This window comes from Neophocaena asiaeorientalis, unplaced genomic scaffold (assembly GCF_003031525.2).
Source record: "Neophocaena asiaeorientalis asiaeorientalis breed wild unplaced genomic scaffold, Neophocaena_asiaeorientalis_V1.1 scaffold345, whole genome shotgun sequence".
Classification (NCBI taxonomy): Eukaryota; Metazoa; Chordata; class Mammalia; order Artiodactyla; family Phocoenidae; genus Neophocaena; species Neophocaena asiaeorientalis.
Window position 1 is genome coordinate 1,733,358 of NW_020175181.1, and position 27,915 is coordinate 1,761,272.

At 48.3% G+C, this 27,915-nt stretch overlaps 1 protein-coding gene across 1 annotated transcript in view; it reads left to right on the forward strand.

Annotated features, from left to right (window-relative positions):
* The window catches only part of CIB4 (calcium and integrin binding family member 4), a 45,299-nt gene that overhangs the window by 9,828 nt on the left and 7,556 nt on the right, over positions 1 to 27,915 (forward strand). The window contains 1 exon segment of the mRNA XM_024764544.1: positions 23,642 to 23,783. Within this exon segment, the coding sequence (XP_024620312.1) occupies positions 23,642 to 23,783 (142 nt within the window).

The following is a 27,915-nucleotide window of genomic DNA, read 5'->3' on the forward strand; positions in this document are numbered from 1 at the left end:
CCCTGACGGGCACCAAGCGGGAGGCTGGCCAAGCATTCAGCTGGGGTGTTCTAGCACACACCTAGGTATCAGAGGAGACTGGACTGCATGCACTGGTGCCCTCCCCAGCCTCCGGGTCTGAGGTTCTGATTCTACCCTGGAGCTTGGTCTTACTCTCCTTTGTGTCATCTACCACAGTGTGTCCCAGACTTTGGACTTCATAGTCCGATAAAATCCACCACCCCCCAACTCAAAAAATTATTATTTTGAGGAAGGACTAGCTAGAAATGCCAACTTTCCAATTTTGCCAAGTAAAGACTTAAAACATGTCTCCACAATCATCATTCATTTTTAAAAGATGTTCATTTTAGAACAAAAACGTAAGAAGGATCTAATCCCAGAAGCAATAACAGTTCTTTCCACACACATCCCCTTTTGTTTTTATTTTTCTCCCTCTGTTACTGGTTGTCAGGAACTTTGTCCCTGATCGTGCCTGGTCCTCAGACTAGCATTTGGGGTTTTAGATCCAGGACTCAAGTTTCCGTCTGTGCCTTTCCTATCTCGGTCGAAGCAGAAAGCTGACTTCCCAAAAGGAGCAAGGAGAGGGTTGATGGGAGGTGGGGCCCCAAGTGTCCCCGTGTCCTCTGCAGCCCCAAGGACGGGAGCTGGGTGACTCACCCTGCCCAGAACACATCTCTGGAAAAGCATTGAGAACGGGGCCCCAGGGAGCTCTGGGTACTGGTATTACTTGGCTCAGGGTCCTGAGTGATCTGGGAAGAAAGTTCTGTTTTCTTAACTTGGATTCACTCGTGGAAAAAGTAGGTTGGTTAATATTGGGAAGCATCTGTCTGTCAGCGGAGGGCAAGGCAACAGCGGCCTGGGCAGCAGAGGCTAGCGGAAAAGCCTGACCACAGGAAGGCCCTGCTGGGCCAGGACGCACTGCCCCTTTTTACCGAGAAGTTTCTGTTTTCTTTTTGTCTGTCGCTCTGTTTGGTGTATTTAGAAGTGAATTAGCTCAGTGTTTCTGTTCTTGTAAATAATGATCTTGCTTTCTGTAAACATGAATGAGGAGTGGCATGGTGTGACCCGCTTGGGTTTCTAGTTTCTGGGACCAGGACAGCCAGCAGCAAGACCTGGGGGGAAGGTACTGGGGTCTCACAGGGGGTCTGGTGGAAGCTCCCACACTGAACAGGGCCACCGCGCACCTCCGGCCTCTTCCCACCTCCCTTTCTGGGGTTCCTGCAGGCAGGTGGTCTGTGCACAGCCTGGTGCCTACTACGTTTTATCCCAGCATCAACTCTGTAAAAGCACTGAGAGGCTTGGGAACCCGTCCGAGGTGTCAGGAGACGTTCCAGGTATGGCTCCTAAGGTTTCAGCTCCAACGTGGTTTCCATCCATCCCCAGTTTTTCTGGGCCTTTCGGAGGCCTGCCTATAGGCTACCTAGAATAGCTTGCAATAAACTCACTGCCGTCTCTTCTCGTGTATATTTCATCTTCCTCCCTTTGCTCTTTCTCCTGGGAGTTTTCCTCAACTTTATCTTCATGTCCAATTTAGTTTTTCACTTCTGCCATCATGATTTTCGTTTCCAAGGGCTCATTTTTATTCTCTGTTTATTTCTCTTTCTTTTAATAGTATGCTCTCATTTTTACTGGATGTAATGTCTTCTCTGATTTGTAATCCAAGGTGCTTTTTTCCACTAGCTTGTTTGGGTCACCATCTCTCATGTCAGAAGCGTTCCTTGGGTACTTGGTAACTGTCTGCTCATAATTAAGAGTGGGAGGTGGCTGCTAAAAAGCTGTTTCAGAACTCCAGTCTCTGGGTGGGGTTCGTCGACTGGGAGCTTCCCTGAAGGGTGAACTGAAGGGACCATTTCTTGAGGACAGTCAAGAACAGGAGGAAAGTTCTGGCTGTCAGGATCCTGGAGCTCAGCTGGGGAAGAATCACTGAGTAACTGCTGCTGTTCCCCTGTGTCCTCTCTGTCTTTGTAGGTCACGCCTCTAAAGACTGCTTTACTATAATTTTAGTGGGTATCGGAAGGGAATGAAAAGAGATGCAAGGGTTCAACCTGCTATCTTTATCCAGGATTGACACCTGATTTCCTGATGTTTAGTAATACGTTTCAAAAATGTTTCCAAAACACCCACTCCTCATTGCTGCTGGGATCTTGAGGGTCTCAGAATCTTCCACGCAGACAGCAGCTGCCCCCAAACTTTTCTCCTGGAGAGCTCTCCACGTCCGACCTCCCAGATGCTCCGCTTGGCTGGTATCCTCAGAGCCTTGCTCCCTGCTCTCCCCTCCCGTCCCCACACCGCCTTGCAGCCCGGCCAGGCTGCTCGGGGAGCCCCCTCCCTCCCCACGGACCCCTGGGAAAGGTCACTCTTTGTCCTGTTGATTATCAGAGGGCAATTCCCACGGAGAAGAGACATTTTTTGGAGTCTGATGAACAGGGCTTCCCACACCCGGTCCTTATCCATTCACCCCAGAAGTAGTTATTAGGCATTTACTATATGTTGTATATGGAGTGAGGTCTTGGGGGCCTAGAAGGCCTTTTCTCAGCAAATTCAGGGATAAGAACAAACAGGAGAGTCGCAAACCTTGGGGGCTTTGCAGAGCTCAGGTTCTCAACTCCAGTGCCCAATGCTGGGGCCCAGAGAGGCTCACAAAGGCTACACGGTGGGCACAGTCCCTCCCAGAGAGACCCAGCCCAAGACACCTTGGTCATGCTGCTGGTGCCCCTCCCACCTTCTTAGGGTGCTGAGCGGCTTCTGGGGCAGTCAGGCAAGTCTGGGCACAGCACCCCTCCCCAGGGGCCGGGGAAGGACCTCCCTAGTACTGTCCTGTGGCTGGGCCAGGGTCAGGGCTCAGCACTTGGGCGCTGCACTCAACTCTCCCGGCAGCCCTCGGCTGGGTGAGTCATTATCTGCCTTGACAGCTGGGGAAGCAGAGGGTCAAAGGGGGTAAGCAATTGGTCCAGTGAAAACTCTGTTATTATAAACGACCATCCTGCTTCGTCTGGCGGAGTCCCTGGCTGGAAGGGGTCCGAAAGGCCTTTGGGTTCTCTTCTTCCATGGGTGATGGCACACCCAGGAAGAACTGGAATCCACCTGTCCATCTGAGGAGCGGTTGGGGCGGAGGGATGGCAGTGACTGACTCTGGGGGTCTTCCTAGTGCAGTTGTGGATCAGCTTTGTCAGAGCCTTTTCATGGCCGCCTCGACAGATGAAAAATCTAAGGCCCACAGATGGGACGTGACTGTTCAAGGTCAAGGGCCCATCAGAGCCTGCGCCGAGGTTGGAACCCACGCCTCCCGCTCCAGCCAGGCTATTTCCACGCGGCACGTTCTGAACTCCCACCACATCCTCGGGAAGCTCCGACTGAGGTTTGATCCCTGTGAGGAGCTGGCCTGCCTGCCCCTAACATTCACCTCTTGGCTCCCATGAGCTCAGGGCTGTCCTCCGAGTGTACCACGTTCAGCCAGAGAGCAGAGAACTGGACAAGGAGGGAAGGCAGCAGGCCAGGAGCGGGTGGGGCTGTGTTGCTCACCCACGGCCCGAGCCAGGACAGCTGGACCCAGTGATAATCCCCATGCTGTATTTAGGCCACTGCCCCGAACCCCTCCCTCCCCCGTCGATATTCTCCCTGGCTTGCTGAAAAAACAAAGAAGCAGATTGGATGGTTATAGCAATTCTACTTTCCAGCCTCAAACGTCCACTGCCATTAGCCGAGTGCCTCTTGGTTACAAGTCCTGTTCATACTCTGCCTTGTTTGCTTCTCACCACGTCTGTGAAGCACGGCGTACCTCCCTACACTACAGGCGAGGAAGCCGAGTCTAAGTTAAAAGCTCTATCCACAGCCCCACAATTGGAAAAATGCATTTGCATCCAAGACCTGTTTGTTCCCCATACCTCTTCGTCTACTAGGGAGGATGAAATCAAGGTTTCCAAGCAGGCAACACGTGTGGGTGTGTGTATGTATGTCCACATGTGTGTACATGTAGCAGGGGGAGGAAGGAGCATGGGGAGGAGCTGGCGGGCTGGACAGTTCGTGATTGAGGGGGGAATGGCTTTCCCATCTCTGGCTGGGTGACCTGCCGAGCCCACCCTTGGGTAGCAGATGACACATGTGTGCCTCGTGTACTAGGGAGGTCTGCACTTAGGTCCAACTCATTTCGGGAGGGCACCTCCCAGAGCCCAGCCTCTCAGGCTCCTGAGGCAGGCCTGGGAATTGTCGGATTCCCTAGTCCCCAAGCCAGGCCCCACCCCTAGTGCCCGGACTCCCGCGTGAACAAATGTTCCACTGAGAAAGGAGAGAGAACAAAGGGCCGGGCCTGGCCTGCCAAGCACCCCAGCCCAGCCTCCCAGGCTCCCACCCCAGGCCCACCCCCACTCACAGGGCCTGAGGTCACTCTGAGCCTTTCATCTCATCGGCTGGCTCTCCCAGCCCTCCCTCCCAAGATAAACACTGGGGGTGACCTGGGGCCTCCCCACATGGAGCTGGCCACTGCAGCTCTCACCCACCCAGGGCTGTGGGCAGGGCCACTTCTGTCCATTCAGCAGACTTAAGACAGCAGCCTCCCTGCCCCACCCCTTGCCAGCCCAGCCTGCCCTGAAATCTGTGCTGTGGCCTCGCACACACATCATCTCATTTAATCCTCAAAGTTATCCTCACTTACAGCCCGCAAGCAGAGGATCAAAGGGGTCACACAGTTGATGAAAGGCAGTGGAGTCTCAACCTCCAGCACTCACTGCCCCCCCCGCCCCCCGCTGCGCCCCGAGAGGGAGGGTCCTAATTCCCTGATGCGGAGTCAGAGGTGGGAGGGCAATCTGGCAGCTGGCTCACTCCCCGCATTTTCAAGCATCATTAGATCTTTTTCTGACAACTTCATCAGTTAGCAGGGCTCAGAATTGGCAAAAATCCTTATTTAGACATTCAGCCAAAGAATTAAGAAGTGGTTCGTTTCAGAAAAAGCTCAGTGATGTAGGCCGCAGTCTCTGCTCCGGCCTGAGCAGCCAGCGGCAGACCGATGGGATCTGGCCTCCAGCCTTGGGTGCAGCACAGACACCAGCAGCCTTGGGCGCGTCACTGCTCTTCTCAGGGCCTCAGTTTCCTCACTTCCAAACGGATGCGTAATGCCTCCCTCACAGGTGGTTAGGAAAGCCTGGACGGTAGGGGAGAGGCCTGCGTGCTGGTTTTAGCTTTTCCCTCCTCTGGCTGACTGGCCGTGGGCCAACTCCCTCCTCCTTGGCCTCAACTTTCCATCTAGACTCCAGGGCAAGTCACAGGAGAGCCCCTAAGCTGGGGGCCACGGGGCTGGAGGGAGCCTGTGGGATGGCCAAGGGCAGCCCTTCCCCCAGTGCACCCCAATGGATGATTCTGTACTTGCAGAGGCCTCTGGTTCGTACCTCTAGAAGGAGGCAATGTGTACCCTCTCCCTGCTTGCCTGGGTGCAATTTGCTCGACCCACGTTTCACATCGTGGCAGGGGGCAAGGGGCGGGGAGCGGAACTGGAGAGCGTTTGATGTTCATTTGTACAGAGCTTGACCATCCCCTACCGACTCACATGTTGCATCTTATTGGACCTTGTCGCTGACCCTGGGAGGTAGCTATGGTGACTGTCTGCAGTTCGAAGCAGAATCAAACCAGGACCGTTGACCTCAAGTCCTACTCGCTTTGCTTCTTATCACATCTCTTCTGAGAGGTATTTCTCATCCAGCCACACCCACCTAGGCCTTTAATTCATTCTGTCGATGATCCATGTTTCTCCCAAATTTCAAATCTCCTAAGAGCACTGGCGAGGCAGTTGCCCCGTGGAGGGAGAGTGAACTCCAGAACGAGGCGGGCCTGAGTCTGAAGGCTTCAGGGCGAGTCACTCAACTCCTCAGAGCCTCGACTTCCTAACCTTTGAGATGGGAAGGCCGAGCCCCCTTTTAGGGCATCGGGATCCGCTGAGACGCGTGCCCGGCCCTCTCCAGGTACATACACCATCCCCTCGCTCTCCCCGTGCGCGCTATCTGGGAGTCAAGACGATGTTGACCAGCGCATTGCTGGAGGAGAAAGCAGAGGCCATGGCAGGTGGAGGGCCTGTTGGTGGCAGAGCCAGCAGTGGCCGGGCAGGGACCAGGTGCCCCGAGTGCACCGACCAGCTCCGCTGGGCTCTGCCCACTGGGAAAGGCATTCACGCGGCTGAGGTGAGAAGCGAACCCGGGCTTCCTTCCAGAGGTGGTGCCTCCTCCCTCCCCACAGCAGGTGACACTGACGGGATCATTTTGAAAGTAGAGCTCACACCCGAATTCCCCAGTGGCCCAGAGGGAACAGGCTGAAGTGGGCTTGGGGACATGCTTGTCCAGCACCTTGGTCCCAGTCCTGCGCTCTCAGAGCACAAGATAAACAAACCCCATCTCAGCTTTTCAAGAGTCCTGGTCCCCAGGGCCCTTCTCAGCCTGCTGGCTTGAGGCTTTATTCCACTCATGTCTTTTCTGATAACTTCATTTGTGGCCCCAGAGACCTCAGGCTTGTTTAAAAATAGAAAAATAAACAACATTGTTCCTGAAGTGCCCCCACCCCGCTTTGGGCCTCCTAATGAGGTGCTGGCTGGGCTGGCTGGGGCTCTGTTCCCAGGATTTTCAACCCCCTGCAGGCCTTGGGCCCCTGCTGCCTCTGCTTCCCAGCTGCACGGGTGTGGGGGAGGGCTGGTGCCGCCTGCCTGGAGCTCTAGGCCAGCATGACTCCGCACAGCTGGACCCATTCACCCAGGCAGAAGGCCAGGTCGGGCCCCTTGCAGGGCCAGCCACAGAAGGCCCTGCGAGGGAGCTTCCCCTCTTCTTAGCTCTGGCCTTAACTCCTAACAGAACACAGGCCCCTTCTGTGTGCTGGGCACTGGATGAGGCCCCCAGGATGCAGCCCCTCAAGTCTCCCAGGCACATCAGGCTTGTTGTTCAAAGTCCTGGACTGGAGTTTTCCTTTTCTGTGTGACCTCAGTTTTCCCCACGTGAAAAATGGACCTAATGACAGCAGCCCTGCCTACCTCGGAGGGTTTTATGCAGCCTGCGTGAGAAGATGGCTGTGAAAATGCTAAAATGCAACAGGCAGGTGGATGGGATTTCAGGCAGCTTCAGAGAGGAATAGCAGCACCTGGAGGCAGGGAGCGTCTGTGCCCCTCTGAGTGGTGGGACCCCTCTGAGTCTTTTCTTTCTTTAATTTTTAATTAATGTAGAGTTGATTTACAGTGTTGCGTTAGTTTCTGCTGTACAGCAAAGTGATTCAGTTATACATATATATGTGTATATATATATATATTCTTGTTCATATTTTTTTCCATTATGGTGTATTACAGGATAGTGAATATAGTTCCCTCTGCAATACAGGAGGACCTTGTTATTTATCCATCCTATATATAAGAGTTTGGGGCTTCCCTGGTGGCGCAGTGGCTGAGAGTCCGCCTGCCCATGCAGGGGACGCAAGTTCGTGCCCCGGTCCGGGAAGATCCCACATGCCGCGGAGCGGCTGGGCCCGTGAGCCATGGCCGCTGAGCCTGCACGTCCGGAGCCTGTGCTCCGCAACGGGAGAGGCCACAGCAGTGAGAGGCCCGCGTACCACAAAAAAAAAAAAAAAAGAGTTTGCATCTGCTAATCCCAAACTCCCAGTCCCTCCCTCTCCCACCTCCATCCCTTGACAATCACAGGTCAGTTCTCTATGTGTGTGAGTCTGTTTCTGTTTCACAGATATGTTCGTGTGTCTTCAATTTTAGATCCCACATATAAGTGATACCATATGGTATTTGTCTTTCTCTTTCTGACTTAACTTCATCTGGCATGATAATCTCTAGGTCCACCTGTGTTGCTGCAAATGGCTTTAATTCAGTCTTTTTTATGGCTGAGTAGTATTCCTTTATATATATATATATATATATATACATATATATACCCCACATCTTTATGCATTCATCTGTCAACATTTAGGTTACTTCCATGTCTTGGCTATTGTCAACTGGGATTGCTGAGTGGCATTGCTGGTTCATATGGTAGTTCTATTTTTAGTTTTTTGAGGAACCTCTGTACTGTTCTCCATAGTGACTGCACCACTTTACATTCCCACCAACATGGGGAGTCTTTAAACACGAGCATCAACCTCACACCAGGGTTTAGATGGACGGGAGCAGTGTCCCTGGATAGCCACCAGGCTGGTGGAGGGACCCAAAGCCACACCACTGGGTAGGTGGCTAAGAAATGGGGGTGTTTCCCTTGAAGAAAGACTCAGGAGGACGTAACCCTCTTCACGAATTTGCTGGAGGGTGAAGGAGGAATTAGATGGGCTCCGAGGGTAACCCTAAGGTGCGAGGGGAAAGTGACCCTGGGGCTAAATTTCCTAAACAGATCGCACTCTTGGAAACAAGACTAGGCTCATCCCGGGATGAAGTGCCGGGGGACCAGGCTTCAGCTGTGGGTGGGCCGCTTGCCCAGGAAGTTGACGCAGAGACAGTGTCCTTCCATCAGCTGAAAGTCTCTGCATTCTGAGCCCCGGTCAGGCTCTGTGAGAGGAGTCACCCACCTCCCTCTTTCTCCCTGAGGCCAAATGCCAGAGGAAGCGCTCCCAGCAGGCTGACCCAGCGCTGAGGGGAACTGAAGAAGCTGCCGTGACCCAGACGCCACTTCTCAGGCAGCAGAAAAGTAGAACGTCAGAAACAGGTTCTCTTCGGAGATGGCTGGAGGCACCACCTTCATCCTGCCCCCCGGCTGCTCTGGATCCAGAGCCTCTCCCTTGTCCCGCCCCACGAGTACCCCCAGGACTCAAGCAGCCCCCCTCCAGGAGGGTAGTCAGCAAAACAGCTGGCGGGGCAGCTCTGGGTCAGGGCCCAGCTCCCGCGTTGCACAAGCTGTGCCCTGCCTGGCCAGATGCTTCTGCTGGGTAAAGGGCCTCCCAGGATAGGGAGACTCACCTGGGAGAGGGGACCGAAGTGGCTCCGCCTCCGTCCTCAGATGCCATCCTGCTTAGAGAGGCCTCAGGACCAGCAGGCAGAAAGAGAAGCCGGGGACCACGGTGCTTTCCCAGGCATACCAGCAAAGAGGGTAGGACGGCAGCGCGAGAGGGCCGACAGTGCTCTTCAAGCCTGGTACAGTTATCAGGAAAAGTGAAAATTGCTCACTACTTGCTAGTTACCAACCTATGGCTGCATTTTTCGGGATGTATCTGGAAAGGGACAGGCAGAGACCATGAGATGACCTGGGGCCTCCTTCCACCGAACTTCCATTCTCGGGAACATTCCCTGCCGGGCCTTGAGAAGAGCAGCCCACTGTGCTCTGGGTCTGGGAGACAAGAGTGTAGATCTGCCTGGAGTCCAGCCCTTGCCCCATAGAAAGCAAAGCAGAAAAGAGAAGCAAAGCTCTTGCTTCCAACCTCTTAGGAGGAAAAGCTTGTTTACTTGCTTAGCAAATTTTCTCTGGAACTTACGTTCTTTTTAAATTTACTTTTTATTTATTGTTCAAATCATACGTTGACATTAAAATACATTTTCTAAAAATGAATTCCTTAGCACCCAACCATCCTAACAGAAGTTGTCATTTTTCTATTTTCTTTTGCCACTTTTCCCCCAAGCACACTTTATTTTACATCACTGCAGACAAACAGATATGATTTTATTTTGTGCTCTTTCTCCATTAGGCCTAAGTGTTTCTTCGTGTTGCTATGTGGTCTGTGTTGGCATCATTTTAATGGTTGCATAATTGCATTGAGTTCTGATTTACTAAACCATCCCCTCGTTGCAGGCCATTAACATTGTTTCCAGGTTTGGATATATATTTTTTGATGCTATAAATACTTTTTCAATAAACATCCTCATGTATAACTTTCCTTATTTTTTAAAAAATATTTTCCTATTTAGATTTCCAGGTTCTCCTTGGAGGCATGAGATAGATAGGGCTGTCCACTCTGGGAATCTGAACTCTGCAACCATTAAAATGATAATTATATTGACTATGTAGCAGCACGGAAAAACATTGACGTCTCATTGCGGGGGGGCACAAAATAAAAAACTGGGCTGTTAGATATCCTTAACCCAAGTCAGTGATAAAAGAGCCCTGTGACGCATCGCTAGAGACCACTCTCCAAGTTGACATAGATGCATAAATGTCATTTTGCACGCGGTTTTTCAGTAGGCACTTGTGTGTGTCGTCCAGTCCGTGTCCTCCATGCTCCATGAGGGTATTGTGTGAGCACTTCCCCAGATGTGCCGTGCGGCGGGGGCTGCAGAACTCCCAGTGGCTCCTGTGAGCCAGCATCAGCCCATCCTGTCACACCCCCTCAAATGCCAGGATTCGCAGGACACTTTTTAGCCTTCCTCTTGGTCGTCCTTGAGCCGCATCAGCACCAGCCATAAGCATGCTCTTGGCTCTCAGCCTGGACCCCTGTGGTGACCCAGGAGCTTGACATATCTGTGTGCATTTTTTTGGTTTGTTTTCATTTTGATCCAGCGTCTTCCTGGAACACACTCTACGCAAAGAGCTCAGGTCTGAGGGTCAGACAGACCTGAGATCACATTCTTGTTCTTCCTCTTACTTGGTGAAGTTATAAAAGCTTTCTGCTCCTTGGTTTTCTTCATCTATACAATGAACTTAACAATATCTGCTGCTCGGGTTGATTTAAAGGATAAATGGGACAACTTACGTGCATGTGGCTGACATAGCACCCGATATACAGTAAATGTCTAACAAGCACCAGTTTCTCTCCTTCCTGCTTCTCTCCTCGGGCCCAAGGGAAAGTATGGATAAGGTGTAGTGCCCAGACGTCTGGCCAACAGTAGGTGCTCAGTGAACGCCTGGGTGATGATGAATCATGGCTGGCTGGCTGGGCCCTTAGCAGTCAAGGGCAGGCTGCTGGGGGTGGGCCGATGTTCCCAGGATACAGGGGGAAGAGCAGAAGAGGAAGTTGGGGGTTTCAAAACTCCAATAATCCAAAATATCAGGGACTGAAATAACACAGGACCTTTGAGCTGCTTTGGTTTGGATTTTCAAAGAGTCACTGGGCATCACAGGGAGAGAGAGTAGCAGCTGCGGGTGACAGAGGGGCTGTGGTGTGAGCCCATTTCAGTTTATATCAGTTGATTCAAAGTGAGGGGCAAAATAGATCAACTGTTGTCGCTTAGATGTTTAACAAAAAAGAAATTGTCATCCTGACGCAAAGATACACATTTTACAGAGTTCACAGGGGAATATGTTCCCAGGGTGCCTGGGGTGAGTGTCCCCAAACAGCTGCAAAGCAGCCCCGACACCATCTGAGGAGCCCTCCTGCTTATAGACAGGAAGGCAGCTTATAAACAGCGGGCCAGCACCAGGAGGGCTGGGGCCAGGGCAGCCCTGCGGCCCCATTCCCGCTCCCATGAGAAGCAGAGTGGCTCCTGATCCGGGCTCTTTTCTGAACTGCCTGCTGCCTAGTCTGCCCTGGGGTGACATCATCGCCTTAGTCACCGCTTCCCGCTCCGCACAACCTGCCTTTAAAGTACAGGTACAGCTTGTGTTTTAACGGGTTTTCATATTGGCTGTTGGGAACTCTGTTTGCTTTTTCCACAGAAAAATAGCAATTTTTTTCTTGTTATCCTAGTAATTCCATAAAACAGCAAAGCTAGAGGACTGAACCAGGGAGTCGTTCATTCAACAATAGCACTTTATTTGGTGCTCTGGTAGAAGTGGTTTCCATCAGAAGGGCTAAGGTGGTAAATGGAAACATTTCCTAAATAAATCTGGCAGAAATTGGACGAGGGAAGTTAGAGGGAAAACTGTTAAAGGACATGCTTGTAGCGGAGACAGTTTGTCACAGGTGGAGGTGACTGTGAGCAATGAGCGAGCAGGAGAGGGAGGCCCACGTGGGTTGGGGTGATGTAACTTGCCCGCCTCTGCAGGGCCCGGCCACAGCCTGTTGGCTGCGGGGAGGGGCGGGTGGAGGGAAGTTAGAGGGAGCAGAAGGGAGCTTTGTGAGGTGTCTCTGCAAAACACGTGTTTTCAGGCTGGGTGTTTGCCCTGGAGCGAGGCTAGAGGTTACCCGTGCTGTACACCCCTACCCCGGTCTTTGCTGGGTGGGAAGCTGTGTCCTGGAAGGGACAGTACGGGGCAGGGGAGTGGGGTAGACAGCATCTGATGTCATGTCTCTGCCATCTATTAGCACTGTGACTTTGACCAGGTCACTTAGTGTAGTACGTGGGTAGCTTACTAAGGCACAGATCCTTGGGCCCTGCCCCTAGAGGTACCGACTCAAAGCCACTGGTGGGTTAAGGAAGGTGAATTTCGATTAAAGCTCCCTGTGGGACTCAGCCGCACAGCCGGTGTGTTAGCTTCTCTGTGATTCCTTATCGTCAACTGCAAAATGAGGTTATGCCGAGGTCAGCACTCAACACGTTAGCCCCCTTCTTGCCCTTCTTCTCACCAAAGCTGCTCTCCTTTGAGTTCCCTGGAGATTTCACTTGGAGGTGATGCCTCTGGCTGTAGTCAGCAGTTGTCCCTATAGGCACCCATGGGAGACAAAACTAACATTTCTGTGCCCATCGGCAGGCAGGGTCAGCAACTGGCAACACTTGGGAGCTTTAAATCGATAGCCCTGCCAGTCCCTGGGGGTGCTGGTGATGCAGAGCGGGGGACAGTGAAGTTGGGTGGAGAGAATTACTGATGATAAAGTTTATTGGGGGCCTGCCAGCACAAGGTGTCTGGCAAATATGATTTCATTTGATCCCCATAAAACCCCATGAGCAAAGATATGATTCTGCCCATTTTACAGATGGGGAAAAGGGGAGGCTCAACGATCTGCCCAAGTTCACACAGCTTGTCTTGTCATTCTTGTTACCCAAGAACTTGAATATTGTTTAATGTGTTGTAAGACACTGTAGAGTTGATCTCAAGCTGTTAAAATGCTAATGTACAGATGTGAATAGACACTTCTCTGTAATGTAAGTTTTGTGTCTCCTGTAATAGGTTTGATAAATAAGTGAGGGGACAATTGGTCTTTTGCTTCTCTTTTTTTTTTCTTTTCTTCTTTTTCTTTTTTTGCTTGGACAAGTTACACTATTGAAAAATTGAGATCATATTAACCTCTAAATCTGCAAGATACCAGAATCTTGTAGATGTCAAATAAAAAGTTATAACTTTATTTAGAGTCAGTCTGACTCCAGAGCCTCTGCCCCTTCCATTCCCCACCTCAAGCCTCTACAGCACAATGCCAGGCCCCTGGGCCACCCCCAAAAACTCAGGCCTGCAGTCCCCTGAGCTCCTCCAAGCTAGCAGATGGCTCTTCCGGAAGGATCCTCGGGGCATTGGCAGGTACCTGTGGGCCTAGAATCTGGGGAGAGATAGGTGTGGTGGGTCTGAGTTCAGGCCACGTGGTCCCATGGATGTTTAATAATATTTAACATTTTACTGCATTTCCCCCTGATTTGTTTCATTAGCGACCCACCTCCATCTGCCAGCAGGACACATCCTCAGCCTGTCCCTGCCAACCCATCTGTCACCGGGAGACAGCTCCCTTACAGGCCTCTCTGTTTTTAGACGTCAGGAAAGTTGAACATCTGAAACATAGAGCCTGTCCCTTTCTTATAAACAACTAGCGGGAAGGATGCCTCCGGGGCTTGGCCAACAGAGAGAGTACATTCACCTAAGTGAATTTCTCATGCCCTGTGCTCCCTACCCCTAGCTTCCCTGAAATGAAAATGTCAGGCTTCTCTCCACCTGGTGAAGATCACACAGGCCAACCTGGGCCTTTGAGGATTCAGGGTCTAGGTTAAGTCCCACTGTTGCCCTCCCCTACTTAACATTTTTATCCAACTAGGTGACCCCCGGGCAGCCTGGAAGAGGAGGAGACAGCTGGGGGGCATGTGGAGAAGGAAGGGGAGGCCCTGCTGCCTTGCCTGGTTCCCTGCCCACCCACCCATCCACCCCCAGCCCACAGCACCTCCCACTGTCGCACCACATCACTCCCTACCTGGTCTGGCCTTGACTCCTGCTCTGTCTCTGTCTCCTGGCTGGCTTCTCCTCCCTGCCCTTTGTTGGTCCTACCGCCCAGCAACGTTAGCTTGTCCCAGTTCTTGTCCTTTCACCCTGCTTGGACTTGATTCAGACCTTCTCCTACCCTGTCTGTGTCTGCAGAGGTTTCTTTAAGTGCCTAGCCTGTGTCCCGTGGAAGACAGAGGTGGCGTCTCCAGCACTTTGGGGGCCCCAGGACCTGGGTCAGTACCTGGCACACAGTAACTCACCTATGCATTTGCTACAGTGGCTTAAAATTCAGGCCACGAGCCTGTGTCTCATCCCTAGCTGAGGAAGCCACATCCTGCAGTTCTGCTGGTTTGTCCTCTGAGTAACTGCCAACTGGCATGGGCGTGGGACTCAGGGTAATGCCTCAAACCCTGCCTGCTCTGCATGTGCAAGAATGCGATTTTGACAACTTTTCTGGGAAAAAAAACTGCATACCCAGGGCAGTTAAGAGTAGTACTGTAGACAAAGCACTGACTTAGGAGCTTGAGTCCTCCTTCTCTGGGCTTTAGTGTCCTCTCTTTGTGAAACGTAATGGTAATATCTATCCTGCCACCTGTCTGTGAGACAGTCACAGCCTAACTCAACACCTTGCACACAGTAGGCGCTCACTCACGTTGGGTTTGGGAACTGACTGCATGACTCCAACTCAATACTGCCACCTTCTGGTAGAGTTACTCTAGTGCTGAAGGGTGACTCGGTTCAGACCCAGAACTAGGAATTCCTCCTGGGCAACAGGGTTGAAGGAAGAGAAGCCCTCCAGTTCAGCCCAGAAGCTCCATCCACCTGTGGCTTCCAATGCTCCAGGTGACAAGCTCATCCATTTCCCAAGGGGCAGCCACTTCCCAGGTAGCACAGGATTACAACGGGCTCCATCATCCACCAGATGATAGACCTGGAATTCCTGACCCTCTCTCTTTTCCCCCAGTGACCAGCTCCCACTATTGGATAAGGGCCTTTTTTTTTTTTTTTTAAATAAACATTTAAGTCCTTTCTTTTTTAATAGAAGCACTTAATGCTGTTCATTTTCCTATACACACTGCTTTCACTGAATACCACAAATTTTGATAGGTTGTGTTTTCATTTTTATTTAGTTCAAATTATTTTCTAATTTCCCTTGTAATCTATTTGACTTTGAGTGTTTCCAAGATATCTTTCTAATTTATTGATTTTCTAATTTATTGATATTGATTTCTAATTTAATGTTGTGGTCAGAGCATATTTTGTGTGATTTAAATCCTCTTAACTTTATTGAGACTTGCTGTAAGACCCAGAGTATGGTCTATCTTGGTAAATGTTCCAAGTGCATTTGAAAAAAATGTGTGTACTACTGTGCTGGGTGAAGTGTTCTATCAAATGTCAAGTAAGTCAAGTTGGTTGATAGTCTTTTCAAGTCTTTTATATTCTTAATGACTTTTTTCTCTATTGTTCTATCAATTACTGACAGAGGAATGTTGAAACTTCCAGCTATGTAATTGGATTTGTCTCTTTGAAAAGAGTTTAAAATGAGAAAAAGATCTTTTATATTTACTTAGATATTTATCACTTCTGGTGTCCTTCATTCCTTTGTGTAGATCCAAGTTTCTTCTGGTATTTTCTTCTCCCTGAAGGACTTCTTTTAATATTTTTTGTAGCTCTGGTCTTCTGCTGATGAATTCTCTAAGCTTTTGTTTGTCTGGGGGAAGAAGAAAGTCCTTTGCCCTTAGGTTTGAAAGATATTTTTGCTGGGTATAGAATAATTGGATGAGAGCCTTTTTTCTTTCTCTCTGAGAGTATCACTCCATGTCTTTTGACTTGCTTAGTTTCTGACAACAAATCTAGAGTCTTTTTTTTTTTTTTTTGGCTGCGTTGGCTCTTTGCTGCTGCGCGGGGGCTTCCTCTAGTTGCAGCGAGTGGGGGCTACTCTTTGTTGTGGTGCGCGGGCTTCTCATTGCGGTGGCTTCTCTTGTTGCGGAGCATGACTCTAGGCACGTGGGCTCAGTAGTTGTGGCACAACGGGCTTCAGTAGTTGTGGCTCGCGGGCTCTAGAGCACAGGCCAGTAGTTGTGGCGCACAGGCTTCATTGCTCCGCGGCATGTGGGATCTTCCCGGACCAGAGATCGAACTCGTGTCCCCTGCATTGACAGGCGGATTCTTAACCACTGAGCCACCAGGGAAGCCCGAGTCATTTTTATCTTTGTTCCTCTATATGTATGTGTCCTCCCACACCACCCCCCAATATATTTCTCTTTATTGCCGGTTTTGGGCAATTTGATCACGTTGTGCTGTGGTGTGGTTTTCTTCAAGTTTCTTCTGCTTGGGTTCTGTTGAGCTTCTTGGATCTATGGATTTATCGTTTTTCCTCACCATACTTTCCTCTACCTTCTGGAATATGTGTAGCATATTTATGATTGTTGTTTTAATATTTGCACCTGCCTATTCTGTCATTAGTGTCATTTCTGGGTCTGTTTTTATTCATTGATTTTTCTACAGGTTGTGGATCTTATTTTTCTACTTTTTTGCATGACTGGTCATTTTTTATTGGAATCTGAACATTGTAAATTTCACATTGAGGTGTTTAATGTTGTATCCACTTAACTGTTATCCAGTTTTGTTCTTGGATGCAGTCTTGTTACTTGAAATGAGTTTAATCCTTTCAAGGCTTGCTTTCAAGATTTATTAAGGCAAATACTGTATACCTTTCTTATGTAACCATGGGACACTTATCAAAACTAATAACAGGGGCTTCCCTGGTGGTGCAGTGGTTGAGAATCTGCCTGCCAATGCAGGGGACATGGGTTCGAGCCCTGGTCTGGGAAGATCCCACATGCTGCGGAGCAGCTAGGCCCGTGAGCCACAACTACTGAGCCTGCGCGTCTGGAGCCTGTGCTCCTCAACAAGAGAGGCTGCGATAGTGAGAGGCCCGCGCACTGCGATGAAGAGTGGCCCCTGCTTGCCGCAACTAGAGAAAGCCCTCGCACGGAAACGAAGACCCAACACAGCCAAAAAAAAATATATATATATATAAATTTTTTTAAAAAACTAAAATTAAAATTGGTGGAACACTACTAAGTTACAAACTTTAGTTGGATTTCACCAGTTTTCTTACCTTTATCTTTTATCTGCTCCAGTATCCACTCCAGGATCCTACATTACATTCAGTCTTCCTGTCTCCTTAGTCTCTTCTGATCTGTGACAGTTCCTCCATCTTGTCTCTCATGATTTTTTGGAGAGTACTGGCCAGGTATTTTTGTAGAACCTTCCTCAATTTGTGTCTTTCAGATGTGTTCTCTTGCTTAGTCTGGGGTTATGGATTTATGCAACCAATACCACAGAAGTCAAGTACCCTTCTCATCACATCGTATCAGGGGACACATAATATCAATACAATCAATTACCAGGGGTGTTAACTTTCGTCACTTAGTTACGGTGATGTTTCCAGGTTTCACCACTGTAAAGTCCCTTAGTGCACAGAGCTAGAAAATATATGTGTATACAGTAACCCATGTATGCTAAGCACCAATGTTTATTTCTATATCTCTCCTTCTATCCATCTATCTAGATACCCATGAGTTCCTACTCATTAGTCTCTGACTAATCTAGCACTCCCTCTCTTGCTTATTTGTAACTTATTTGCAGCTGTAAAGAGCCCTTTTTGACTATGCACTTGCTGGAGAAATGGTGAGGAGATGTTTTTAAGCTAAGTCCAAATATTTTCCCTCTGACTTTCATCTTCAGATCAAATTTCTTGTTCAATAACTTTGAGAAGACCTTTTTGAAAAAACTTAGTTTTTTTGGCAGGGACTGAAATCTTTTTATTTACAAACTGTAGTTTGTGTTTCCAAAAACATCCCCAGCATTTGGGGTTTATTTTCGCCTTCTTTAGTTTTGTCATGCCTAGATGGGGATTGCACTACCGTTACCTGTATACATTTCTATACTGACATGTTTCTATTCCCTTGTTCAGAACATCTTCATGCTAGGGTATATGTTATTCTTGAAACGGGAAGCGTTAGTTTGTCAATTGTCATCATTTTCCTCTGGAGGATTGAAGACTTCTAAATGAGTGTGAAATTTTGTGCAGACTATAACTCTCTGGATGGGTCCCAAATTTTATCGGTTCAGATTTCAGATTATTAAAGTAATAGCAACAAAACTCTGGTATACCGTAAACTGGAACTGTGCTTTTTTTTTTTTTTTTTTGGGCGGTACGCGGGCCTCTCACCGCTGTGGCCTCTCCCATCGCAGAGCACAGGCTCCGGATGCGCAGGCTCAGCAGCCATGGCTCGCGGGCCCAGCCGCTTCGTGGCATGTAGAATCTTCCCGGACCGGGGCACGAACCCGTGTCCCCTGCATCGGCAGGCGGACTCCCAACCACTGCGCCACCAGGGAAGCCCGGAACTGTGCTCTTTAATGAGCCTTGCTCCCGTTCCTGCCTCTTTCCAGCTGTTCTTCTGTCTGCTGGTGGCTGGGCTGGACCGGCGGATTCTGGCTGAGCTGGCGCTTGGCTCCGGGTGGAGAGATGTGAGAGGCACAGAGGCAGCCTCCCCTGGGCCCTTAGAAACTCTCCCTGCAACACCATCAGCAGCCCTCTGCAGGGAGCTGCATGTGTGCCAGGGACGCCTGGTCACAGGGGCAGTCAGCGCCTCGGGATCTCCCTCTGGGAAGCGAGCCGCCGGAAACCTGGGGGAAGGGAACTTGCCGTTGTTGGACCAGAGACAGGCTTGGGACACTCTCCTGGCAGGTGCCCGCCAGGCTTCACAGAGAACTCTACCGGTCACCGCAGCCTCCAGGGCCCGGACACAGCTCTGGCCCTCGCGCTGCAGCCAATACCTGCCCTGCTCCTCACTCTGTTCCTCCAGCATTCCCCAGCCTGATGGCCCCATGCTGCCTTCCCCTTCCCCTCTGGGCTTCTCCCTCCTTCAGCATTTGCTCCTGTCACCCTAGAGCTCTCAGAGGCCAGGGGCCACTTCTTTGACTTCAATCTGGGCTCTATTTTTGCATTTCTTGTCAAAAAAGGTTTTTCGGGTCATAACGCTTGGCCTCATCACCACCTGTCTCTTTTGAGAGTTACGTGGCGCAAGGCACTGAGGTGGGAACCGTACCAGGCAGGTTCAGAAGACCTGGGTCCTGGGCTCCCACTCGCTTGCTGAATGACCTTGGGCAAGTCAGCCCCCCACCCAGGTCCTCATTTCCACATCTGTGACATGAGGGGGTTAGTCTAGATCAGAAACCTCCAGACATTTCTGATCACGCATTCCCAGCAATAAAAAAATACGGAGCATGCACCCATAATATGCATATATTCACTTATAAACTCTATACCCTTACTACAACACTAATATGTTATGAAATAAACATGCAAAATAAAACGTTAAAATTAAAGATTACGTAAAATATTTTTTACATAAATTCTCCTTTATTTTATATAACAAAATTTCCTCCTTTCACAATTTTGTTGTTTGCTTATAATTAATAACAACAGTGTCAGGGAAAGCAATGTGATTGGATATGCTTCATTTCTCTTTGAAATCTTGCTTTAACCCTTTGAGATAGAGCCGTTTAGAAATCTGGTCTAGCTGAGTTTGTTTTCAATGGCTGTTGTAGTTGATCCAAAGAGAAGAGATATATCATTTGCTATATTAAATTACGGTACTTATTTTCAATCCCATCCACCAATTAAAGGCTTTTGATTGAAATTAAGCTAGCAGATGTCCATCCTCCATTACATTAGTCAGCGGCTCTTACAAGATAATTGCAAAGCGTTGTGTTTTTATATTTTTAACAAATGGACTCAAACTCCACTCTTCATCTGGATCATTTTCAAACAGATTAGAAAAATCTGTTTCTAATATTTTTCAGGTGTGCAGACAGAAGCATCTTTATAGGTGAGATCACATGTTTTCAGCAACAAAAATCTCATTTTCGAAACATTCTCTCCAAAGCATGAGTTTCTTTGGAAAAGCAAATACTTTCTCACTCACTGTTAAAATAAGTCACCTTTACCTTGAAGAGTCAGAAGAATTTGAATTCATATTTTGGTGGATATCTCTGAAGTAGCAAACTGTCAACAGCCACTTAACATAAAAAGCTCAGCAAATTTAGAACTCTTGTCTTTTTGTACAAGAATAAATCCTCTTCATGTTCGATGGCTATTTTAAGTGCTCTGCCAATAGATAGGCAGCAAACCTCCGTGTGGTTCAAAAGATTTTCATAGTCTCTTTCTGAATACAAATCATTTCAGAAGTTTTACTATATTTTAAACTCCTTAAAAAAAAAAAACCAATCACATCAATGCATCCTACAGCACTCGTGCACTTCTGGATCTAAGCTCTTCACTACAGTAGCCTGAAGGGAATGCTGCAGGGAGTAGCTACACATGTATCAACATCATTGCACCCTTACCCAGAATCCATTTTCATCAGGAAGCAGCCACTCCATCAGTGATTACACTCAGACAAATCTTCCCATAAATGGTGTCTTTATTAAGGAAGTAATGTACTGTTCAGTCCACATTGCCTCTTTCCTTTAGTGACTCACAGAAATGTGGTTCTTCATGTGTTTCATTATTGAGACAGAATCTAGGGAAACCATGTTAGAAACAGCTGTACTTTTCTTCAACTATTTAGCCAATTTTCCACAGTGTGAATTTTGCTCTAATGCATATTTCTGTACACCTTCAGCAGGATTTTCTTTGCATCTTCCAACAGAATCTGTGGTCACCGTGTTCTGTTCATGTACTGTTCTTGCTACCAGCAGGTGCCACACCAACAGCTGGCTTCCCAATCTCTGTGAAACAAGGTGTGTGTGTGTGTGTGTGTGTGTGTGTGTGTGCGCGCGCGCAGGTGGATAACAGTTACGTGACATGGGTCTAAGGGGGAGTGAATTGATTTCCTGGTAATTATTCTCCCCTCCCCCATCACTCCCAGCAAAGCCAAGTAGTGGGGCTGCCCGGAGGGAAGGGGAGATTGGTACATCGTTCAGTAGTTGGATAGACGCTTAGGCAGTGAGCTTGTTGACCCACCTTGCACCTGTCTGAGTGCAGGAAAAGAGAACCGGAGCTGGGACTTCTCATTATGTCTGATTGAATTCTCCTTGTTTCTACCTCATAGAGAAGAGCTCACATTTTAAGTAGGAGAGGTATCTGCCCATTTTCTGGTTCACTTGGCGTTTGTATTATGAACATCATCTTCAATTGTGGTTTCCTTGCAGGAATCTTGTTAAGCCGCCTATCCATTTGCGAGCGTTCATTTAGTTAAAATTTGGCCAAGTTATCTGTAGAGGCACTTAGCTAGGTGGAACACATCACAGAAGACTGCCCTTAGCAGGATTCGTCTGAAGCAGGCAAGCCAACTTTTCTAGGGGAGGTGGAGGTTAAAAGATGGGGGAGATAGGAGCTGGTCTGGAAGATCTAACGGGGCAGCCTGGATTCTCCTGGACCCTGGCCACTCCTCCAACATATATGTGTATATATAGATATATATGGGATTAATCCTGTCACCTGAGAATCTTATCTACAGTGAAGATTCCTGGGTGTACTGGTTTACTAAGGCTGCCATAACAAAGTGTCACAACTATGTAGATTGAACAACAGAAATTTACTGTCTCACAGTTCTGGAGGCTGGAAGCCTGAGATCATGGTGTCTGCAGGGTTGGTTCCTTCTGAGGGCTGTGAGGAAGAATCTTTTCCGTGCCTCTCTCCTGGCTTCTGGTAGTTTTCTGGCAATCGTTGGCATTCCTTGGCTTGTACACATGTCACCCCGATCTCTGCCTTCACCTTCACGTGGTGTTCTCCCTGACTGCATGTCTCTGTACCTAAATTTCCCCTTTTATAAGGACACCATTCACATTGGATGCGGGGCCCACCCTACTTCATATACACTCATCTTAACTAATCACGTCTACAACGACCCTATTTCCAAATGAGGTCACATTCTGAGGTACTGGGGATCAGAGCTCCAACATATAAATTTGGGGGGAGCCACAATTCAATCCATAACACTGGGCTACACCCCAGACCTTCTAGATCAGGATCTCTGAGGGTGGGAGTTACAATTCATGGTTTTAAGAAGGACCTCAGATAACTTGTATGCTCACTAAGGTTTGAGAACTGCACAGCCACGTGGGGTGATTCAGAATGTCCCCTCTCCCTTCTCAAATATATAGGAATACCAAATAAAATTAAACCATAGATTTTAACATTGTAGCTGAGTTCAAAAGAAATGAAAGAGAAATTCTCATGACCCCAAAATGGAGACATCAAAACCAGAGAACGAAGTGTTGGCTGAAGCTAGGGCAGCCCTAAGGAGTGACAGGCAAGGACAGGGGCTCAGAGAGGCTGGGGACGGGGTTTAGTGAGGGAGATGATAGGGCCGTGTGTGCAGTGGAACTAATCCTTTTGCATGAAGCCTGGAGCCTTGAAGAAATACCTTGTCAGTGAAAGGGGACTAGAAAAATCAACTAAAGATTTGTTTCAACTAACTAAAAATTTGGAATACTGAGGAACTGCTGTGTGAATTCGCAGAATCAAATAGCTTCCTTAGCTGAGATGCATCTAAGGAAAAGGAATTTTGGTTGGTGAGAAGGGAGGGATCAGAGGTCATTTTGGAACACCAGAACAGAGCTGGGATCTGGTAAGGCCTGCCAGCAGGCAGGGTGAGTTTAGAGCAGGCACGGGCTGGGCCCCTGAGCAATTGCGGGCCGAGGAATCTTAGCAGGTGGGGGTGGATTAGAGACACAGAAAGCAGGAAGACGAGGATGCCAAAGATGGACCTGCTACTTTTAAATATTTCCAAGCTTGTTCTGTGACTTTAACTCTCATTAGATCTGTCCATCCCTTCTAACCCACAGCCCACCCCACCTGCCCATTCCTGGGGCCTGGATGGAGAGTAGCAAGGTGACCTTAGTGAGCTGCCCCTGAATGGGTTGAGAAGTGGCTGGGGTGTTTGCTTAGAACCTTGTAGTACCAGCTCAGAAGGGACTGCTCATGAATGACCCTGGCCAGGCCCAATTTAGGGGAATCAGAGCTTCTAAACTCACATGACCCTTACCCATTTGGGACTCGAATTTGACAACGAGCTGGTTTAAAAATGAAAATTGCTGTACCAATTATACTATCTGTAGACGTTATATAACAACTTACAGCTACCATCTGTTGAGTGTTATTTATTAGTCATTGTGCAATTTTAAACCTATCCTATTTAATCCTCACAGCAAACCTGTTAAGTAGGTACAGTATTATCCCACCCTATCTTGTAGATGAGAAATCTTAGGCCCTGGAGATTATGTAAAATAATCACTAGTAAATAGTGAAGCCAGGACTGAAACCTGGGTCTGTCTGACTTCTACATCAATATGTTGATAGTAGGTCACTCTGGAGAGTGAATCATAAACAATTTTTATCCCATTTTTAACAACCAAACAATGAGCCTGTGGAATGTACGTGCAGGAGATGACAGTGGGGAGAGTGATGTTAAGCGTGGTCCTTCAGCCCAGGTACCCTCCGTCGTGTCCGCGGTCCTGGCTTATTGACCCAACATCTACTCCAATATTTAGGTTGCTGTTATTGTTTTCTTCTCAAACCCAGGACACTGCGCTTCTGATAGATTAACAAGACCCAGGGAGGCATGAACCTGACATGGATAAGCCTCCCTCCTCTTTTTCCTCCTCCCCACCCACAGGTCAACCCTTTCAGAGACCGAATCTGCAGAGTGTTCTCCCACAACGATGCGTTCTCCTTCGAGGATGTGCTGGGCATGGCATCTGTGTTTAGCGAGCAGGCCTGCCCCAGCTTGAAGGTCGAGTACGCCTTCCGCATTTACGGTGGGTGCTGTGGGGATTGAGTGATGGGCCAATTGCCATGGAATAAATACCGCAACTGGAACCCGTCGACGTCAATGCATTGGTGTGATGAGGTTAGTTGGGGTTTACTTGAGTATTCATGGGCACTATGCTTCTCAAGTGCTGTAGACTTTTTTTTAACGGTTGAGAAGTACTACTCTCACGGATTGATGACTTCCCCTCCATGCCATCAGAGGCAAATGGAGTCATCGGTGTTGATATTTCATGACCGTAGTGTGGGCAGGCCAGAGAGAGAGAGAGAGAAAGACAGGACTATATATGGGTATGAAGGAGTTATGTTTATTTTGAAGAAGTTAAGAGATTTAAACACTGAAACTAGTTCAGCCATTAATAGCTAAGAAACCTTGGACACATCATTTTAATTTTTAGGGCCTCAGTTTCCTCATCTTAAAAATGAGGGGCTTGAGATCATCTCTGAGGCCCTATGACATTTTTTGTTTCTGATCTTGTCTGGGAGCCACAAGGCTCCGCTAAAGTTCTGCTCTGCAGCAGTTTCACGAACACTTAGCACATCCAGGATCCCTGAAATTCTCAAAAGGGACCAAAAGGAAAGAAACAAAGCCTTCAAACAGACCACATGCAAGGCTTCAGGCTCATCATGACAAATCCTTGGCCCAAAAGACTTGTACATTTAGGTTTGTATAGTTTGGCATCTCACCTGCCTTCTTTTTCTGTCAGCCCCCGCTCTGTCTCCACAGGGTGGACACCATCTTATTCCTGCCTCACCCAAGTGGAGTTGGATAGAATGGGGTGGAGGACTTTTAAACCAGATGCACCTATGAGAGCTCAGTGTTCCCATCTGTAAAAAGGGCTTAATGATATTTTTGTATCTGATATGTTCTCAAGCTTAGTAGAAAAAGCAGAAAAAGAGAAACTCAAATGAAATCACAGGTTCCCCTGCTGAGAATAGCTGAGTAAGCTCCTATCATACTGTCACTTCTGCAGATAGCTACTATAAACTCTAAACGAAATATAAATATCAACTACCTGATGACACTAGAAAGCTACCAGAAGCAGAGCTGACACTTGAAAAAAGGAAATGGTACGAATGCTTCTCCCCCTTTTAGTTTTTTACTTTTTTAGCCTGAAGGTGAGCTTCAGTAAGTGGCATCATGGACTGATAGAAACCCTGATCTCTTTCTGACTTGAAGAATCAGAGAGTTTGGGGCACTTTTCCACTCAAAAGTGTAAAGAGGGGAGAGTCCATGAAAGAAATCCAGAAGAAAGGAGGCAAATTTTGTGTAAAAACTATGAACAAATCTCATTCTGACCTCTAAACCATATATACCAGGGCAGACTCAAAGCAACTCAGGTAAGGATAAAAGAACTGAATGGAGATTTGAGCTGCCACTGCATTTTAACAAGGTCCCTGTGTGACAGGGTTTGCAGTTTAAGTCCAATCAGTTGCCCAGTAGAATCAAAAATTCAGCACTCTTTGGAAGAATATAACAGAATCCAGAGTTTCCACATAAAGCATTTATAATGACTAAGATACAATCCAAAATTATTCAATATATTAAATATTTTTTAATGATTCATTCTCAAGAATGGGGACTGATTCCAACATCCCAGATATTGGAATTAGCTGATAAGTGTCTTTGAACCGTTATTATAATCATGCCCAATGGTGTAAGAGAAAATATGCTCCTGATGAATGGAAAGATAGGAATTCTCAGCAGAAAAAGAGAAACTATAAGAAAGAATCAAATGGAAAATACAGAACTCAAAAATAAAATATCTGAAATAGAAATCTGCTGGATGGGCTTAGCAGGAGAATCAAGATGACAGAGGAAAGAGTCAGTAAACCTGAAGATAGAGATCAATAGAAGTATAATCCAATCTGAAGAACACAGAGAAAAAAATATGAAGAGAAGGAAGGAACAGAGCCTGAGGGACATGTTGGACAACAGGAAGTTCGAACATATATTTAACTGGAGTCTCAGAAGGAGAGGAGAGAATGAACAGGGCAGAAAGGATATTTGAAGAAATAATGGCCCCAAGTGTCCCAAATCTGATGACACACATTTACAATGAAGGTAAGTACAAGTCAGGGTAAGTATGACACACATTTACAATGAAGGTAAGTACAAGGCAGGGTAAGGTAAGGCAGGGTAAGTACAAGTGAAATCACATACCCCAATTCAGTTGGCTTAGTAGTCCCCACCCCCATCCACTAGTCTTCCTCCTTGTTTACCCCACGTATTTCTGGGAGTCCCCAGGGAGTTTCCAAGGTATTCAAGGAGTTCTGGTTCACGAGCTGTGCTACCTTCTGTCAGGCCTTACACCACAGAGCACATGCTGTGCTATCTCTAGCCTCTTTTGTCTTCTGTCAGTACTATCCTGGATGGAGCAGCTCTTCTGGGTGGAAAATGCTGGCCCAGGCTACGTGCTCACTTCAGGTTGTAAGTAACAGGAATTTACCTGTGTAAAAGGCATCAGATGGGGGCTTCCTTGGTGACACAGTGGATAAGAATCTGCCTGCCAATGCAGGGGACACGGGTTCGAGCCATGGTCCGGGAAGATCCCACATGCTGTGGAGTAACTAAGCCCATGCACCACAACTACTGAGCCTGCGTTCTAGAGCCTGCAAGCCACAACTACTGAAGCCCGTGTGCCTAGAGCCCGTGCTCTGCAACAAGAGAAGCCACCGCAGTGAGAAGCCTGTGCACCGCAATGAAGAGTAGCCCCTGCTCGCCGCAACTAGAGAAAGCCCGCGTGCAGCAACGAAGACCCAACACAGCCAAAAATAAATTAATTAATTAATTAAATAAATTTTTTTAAAGACAACAGATGAAGAGCAGCAGTACATTAGTTTTCCATCGCTGTGTAATAAGCCACCACAAACTTAGTGGCTTCAGATGACACATATTTATAATCTCACAGTTTCTGTGGGTTAAGAGTCTGGACACAACTTAGTCGGTTCCTCGCCTTAGCATTTCACAAGGCTGCAGTGAAGGCTTTGGCTGGCCTGCATGCTTGCCTAGAGAATGCTTGACGGGGAGATGAATCTACTTACAAGCTCACTCCAGTTGTTGGCAGAATTCATCTCCTTGTGTCTACAGAGCTTAGAGCCCGGGCTTCTCTCTTGCTATTGACTGGAGGCTGCCCTCAGTTTCCAGAGGCTGACCTGTGCTTCTCGTCACATGGGCCTTCCAACATGGCCACTTGCTTCTTGAAAGACAGCTAGGGAGTCTCTGGAGCCAGTCTGCTGGCAATATAACATATTGTAATCAGGAAATGACATCTCTGTTGCCAAATTCCACTGCTTAGAAGTAAGTGCCCACCCACACAAGAGGGGTATGTGGAGTATACAAAAGCGTGAACGCCAAGAGGTGCAGATCATGGGGGGAGGAGGGCACTGGAGCTTGTTCACTATAAGCAGTGTGGAACCCATGGTAGAAGTGAAGCAGGACTCCCGAGAGCCTAGGCTGCAGCTGGAAAGTGGCCAGGAAGCGAGGTCGCTACTTTCTCCTTTTCTCTCTGTTGCTGCCTGGTCTCTCATCTCAGCTTCTCTCCGTGTGCCTCCTCTTTCTGCTGATCTGATTTTTAAGCCTCTGTGCCTATGGGCCAAAGATGACCACCCTGGCCTCCACATGGCCTTCGGGCTTCACTATGACTGACCAGCCACAAGCATCTCTGTTTCTCACTTCTGTTTTCTCAAGAGATGCTGATTGGCTTAGCCAAACCAGGGATCCAGCTGCCCCTAGGTTAGGGGACCAACCTTGCCCAATAAACCACAACCAAGAAGAAGCAGAGCCACATAAATAAACATGGCTCCAGAGGCCAACCACTGGGGGTGGAGATGCTGCTCAGGAACGGCAAAGAGTAGGCTGGGCAGATGCTCCAAAAGATGTCTGCCTCAGCTGTCTTTCCGTGGTTTCTAGAGCTAAACAAACAAAAACACCCAAGCCTTCAGGGAACTTAGAAGAGTAGCAGGTTCTCTTGCTGTTCAAGCCTCAGGAGCTCAATTGTGTTCAGCTCAGGAATGGGGAGAATACCCTTCCTCCTGAGAAGTCAGACAGGGTCCTCAGGTCACATCGAGGAGGAGACACTCCCTGTCCCCCACACTGTCCCTCTGTCTTCACCCCCCCCC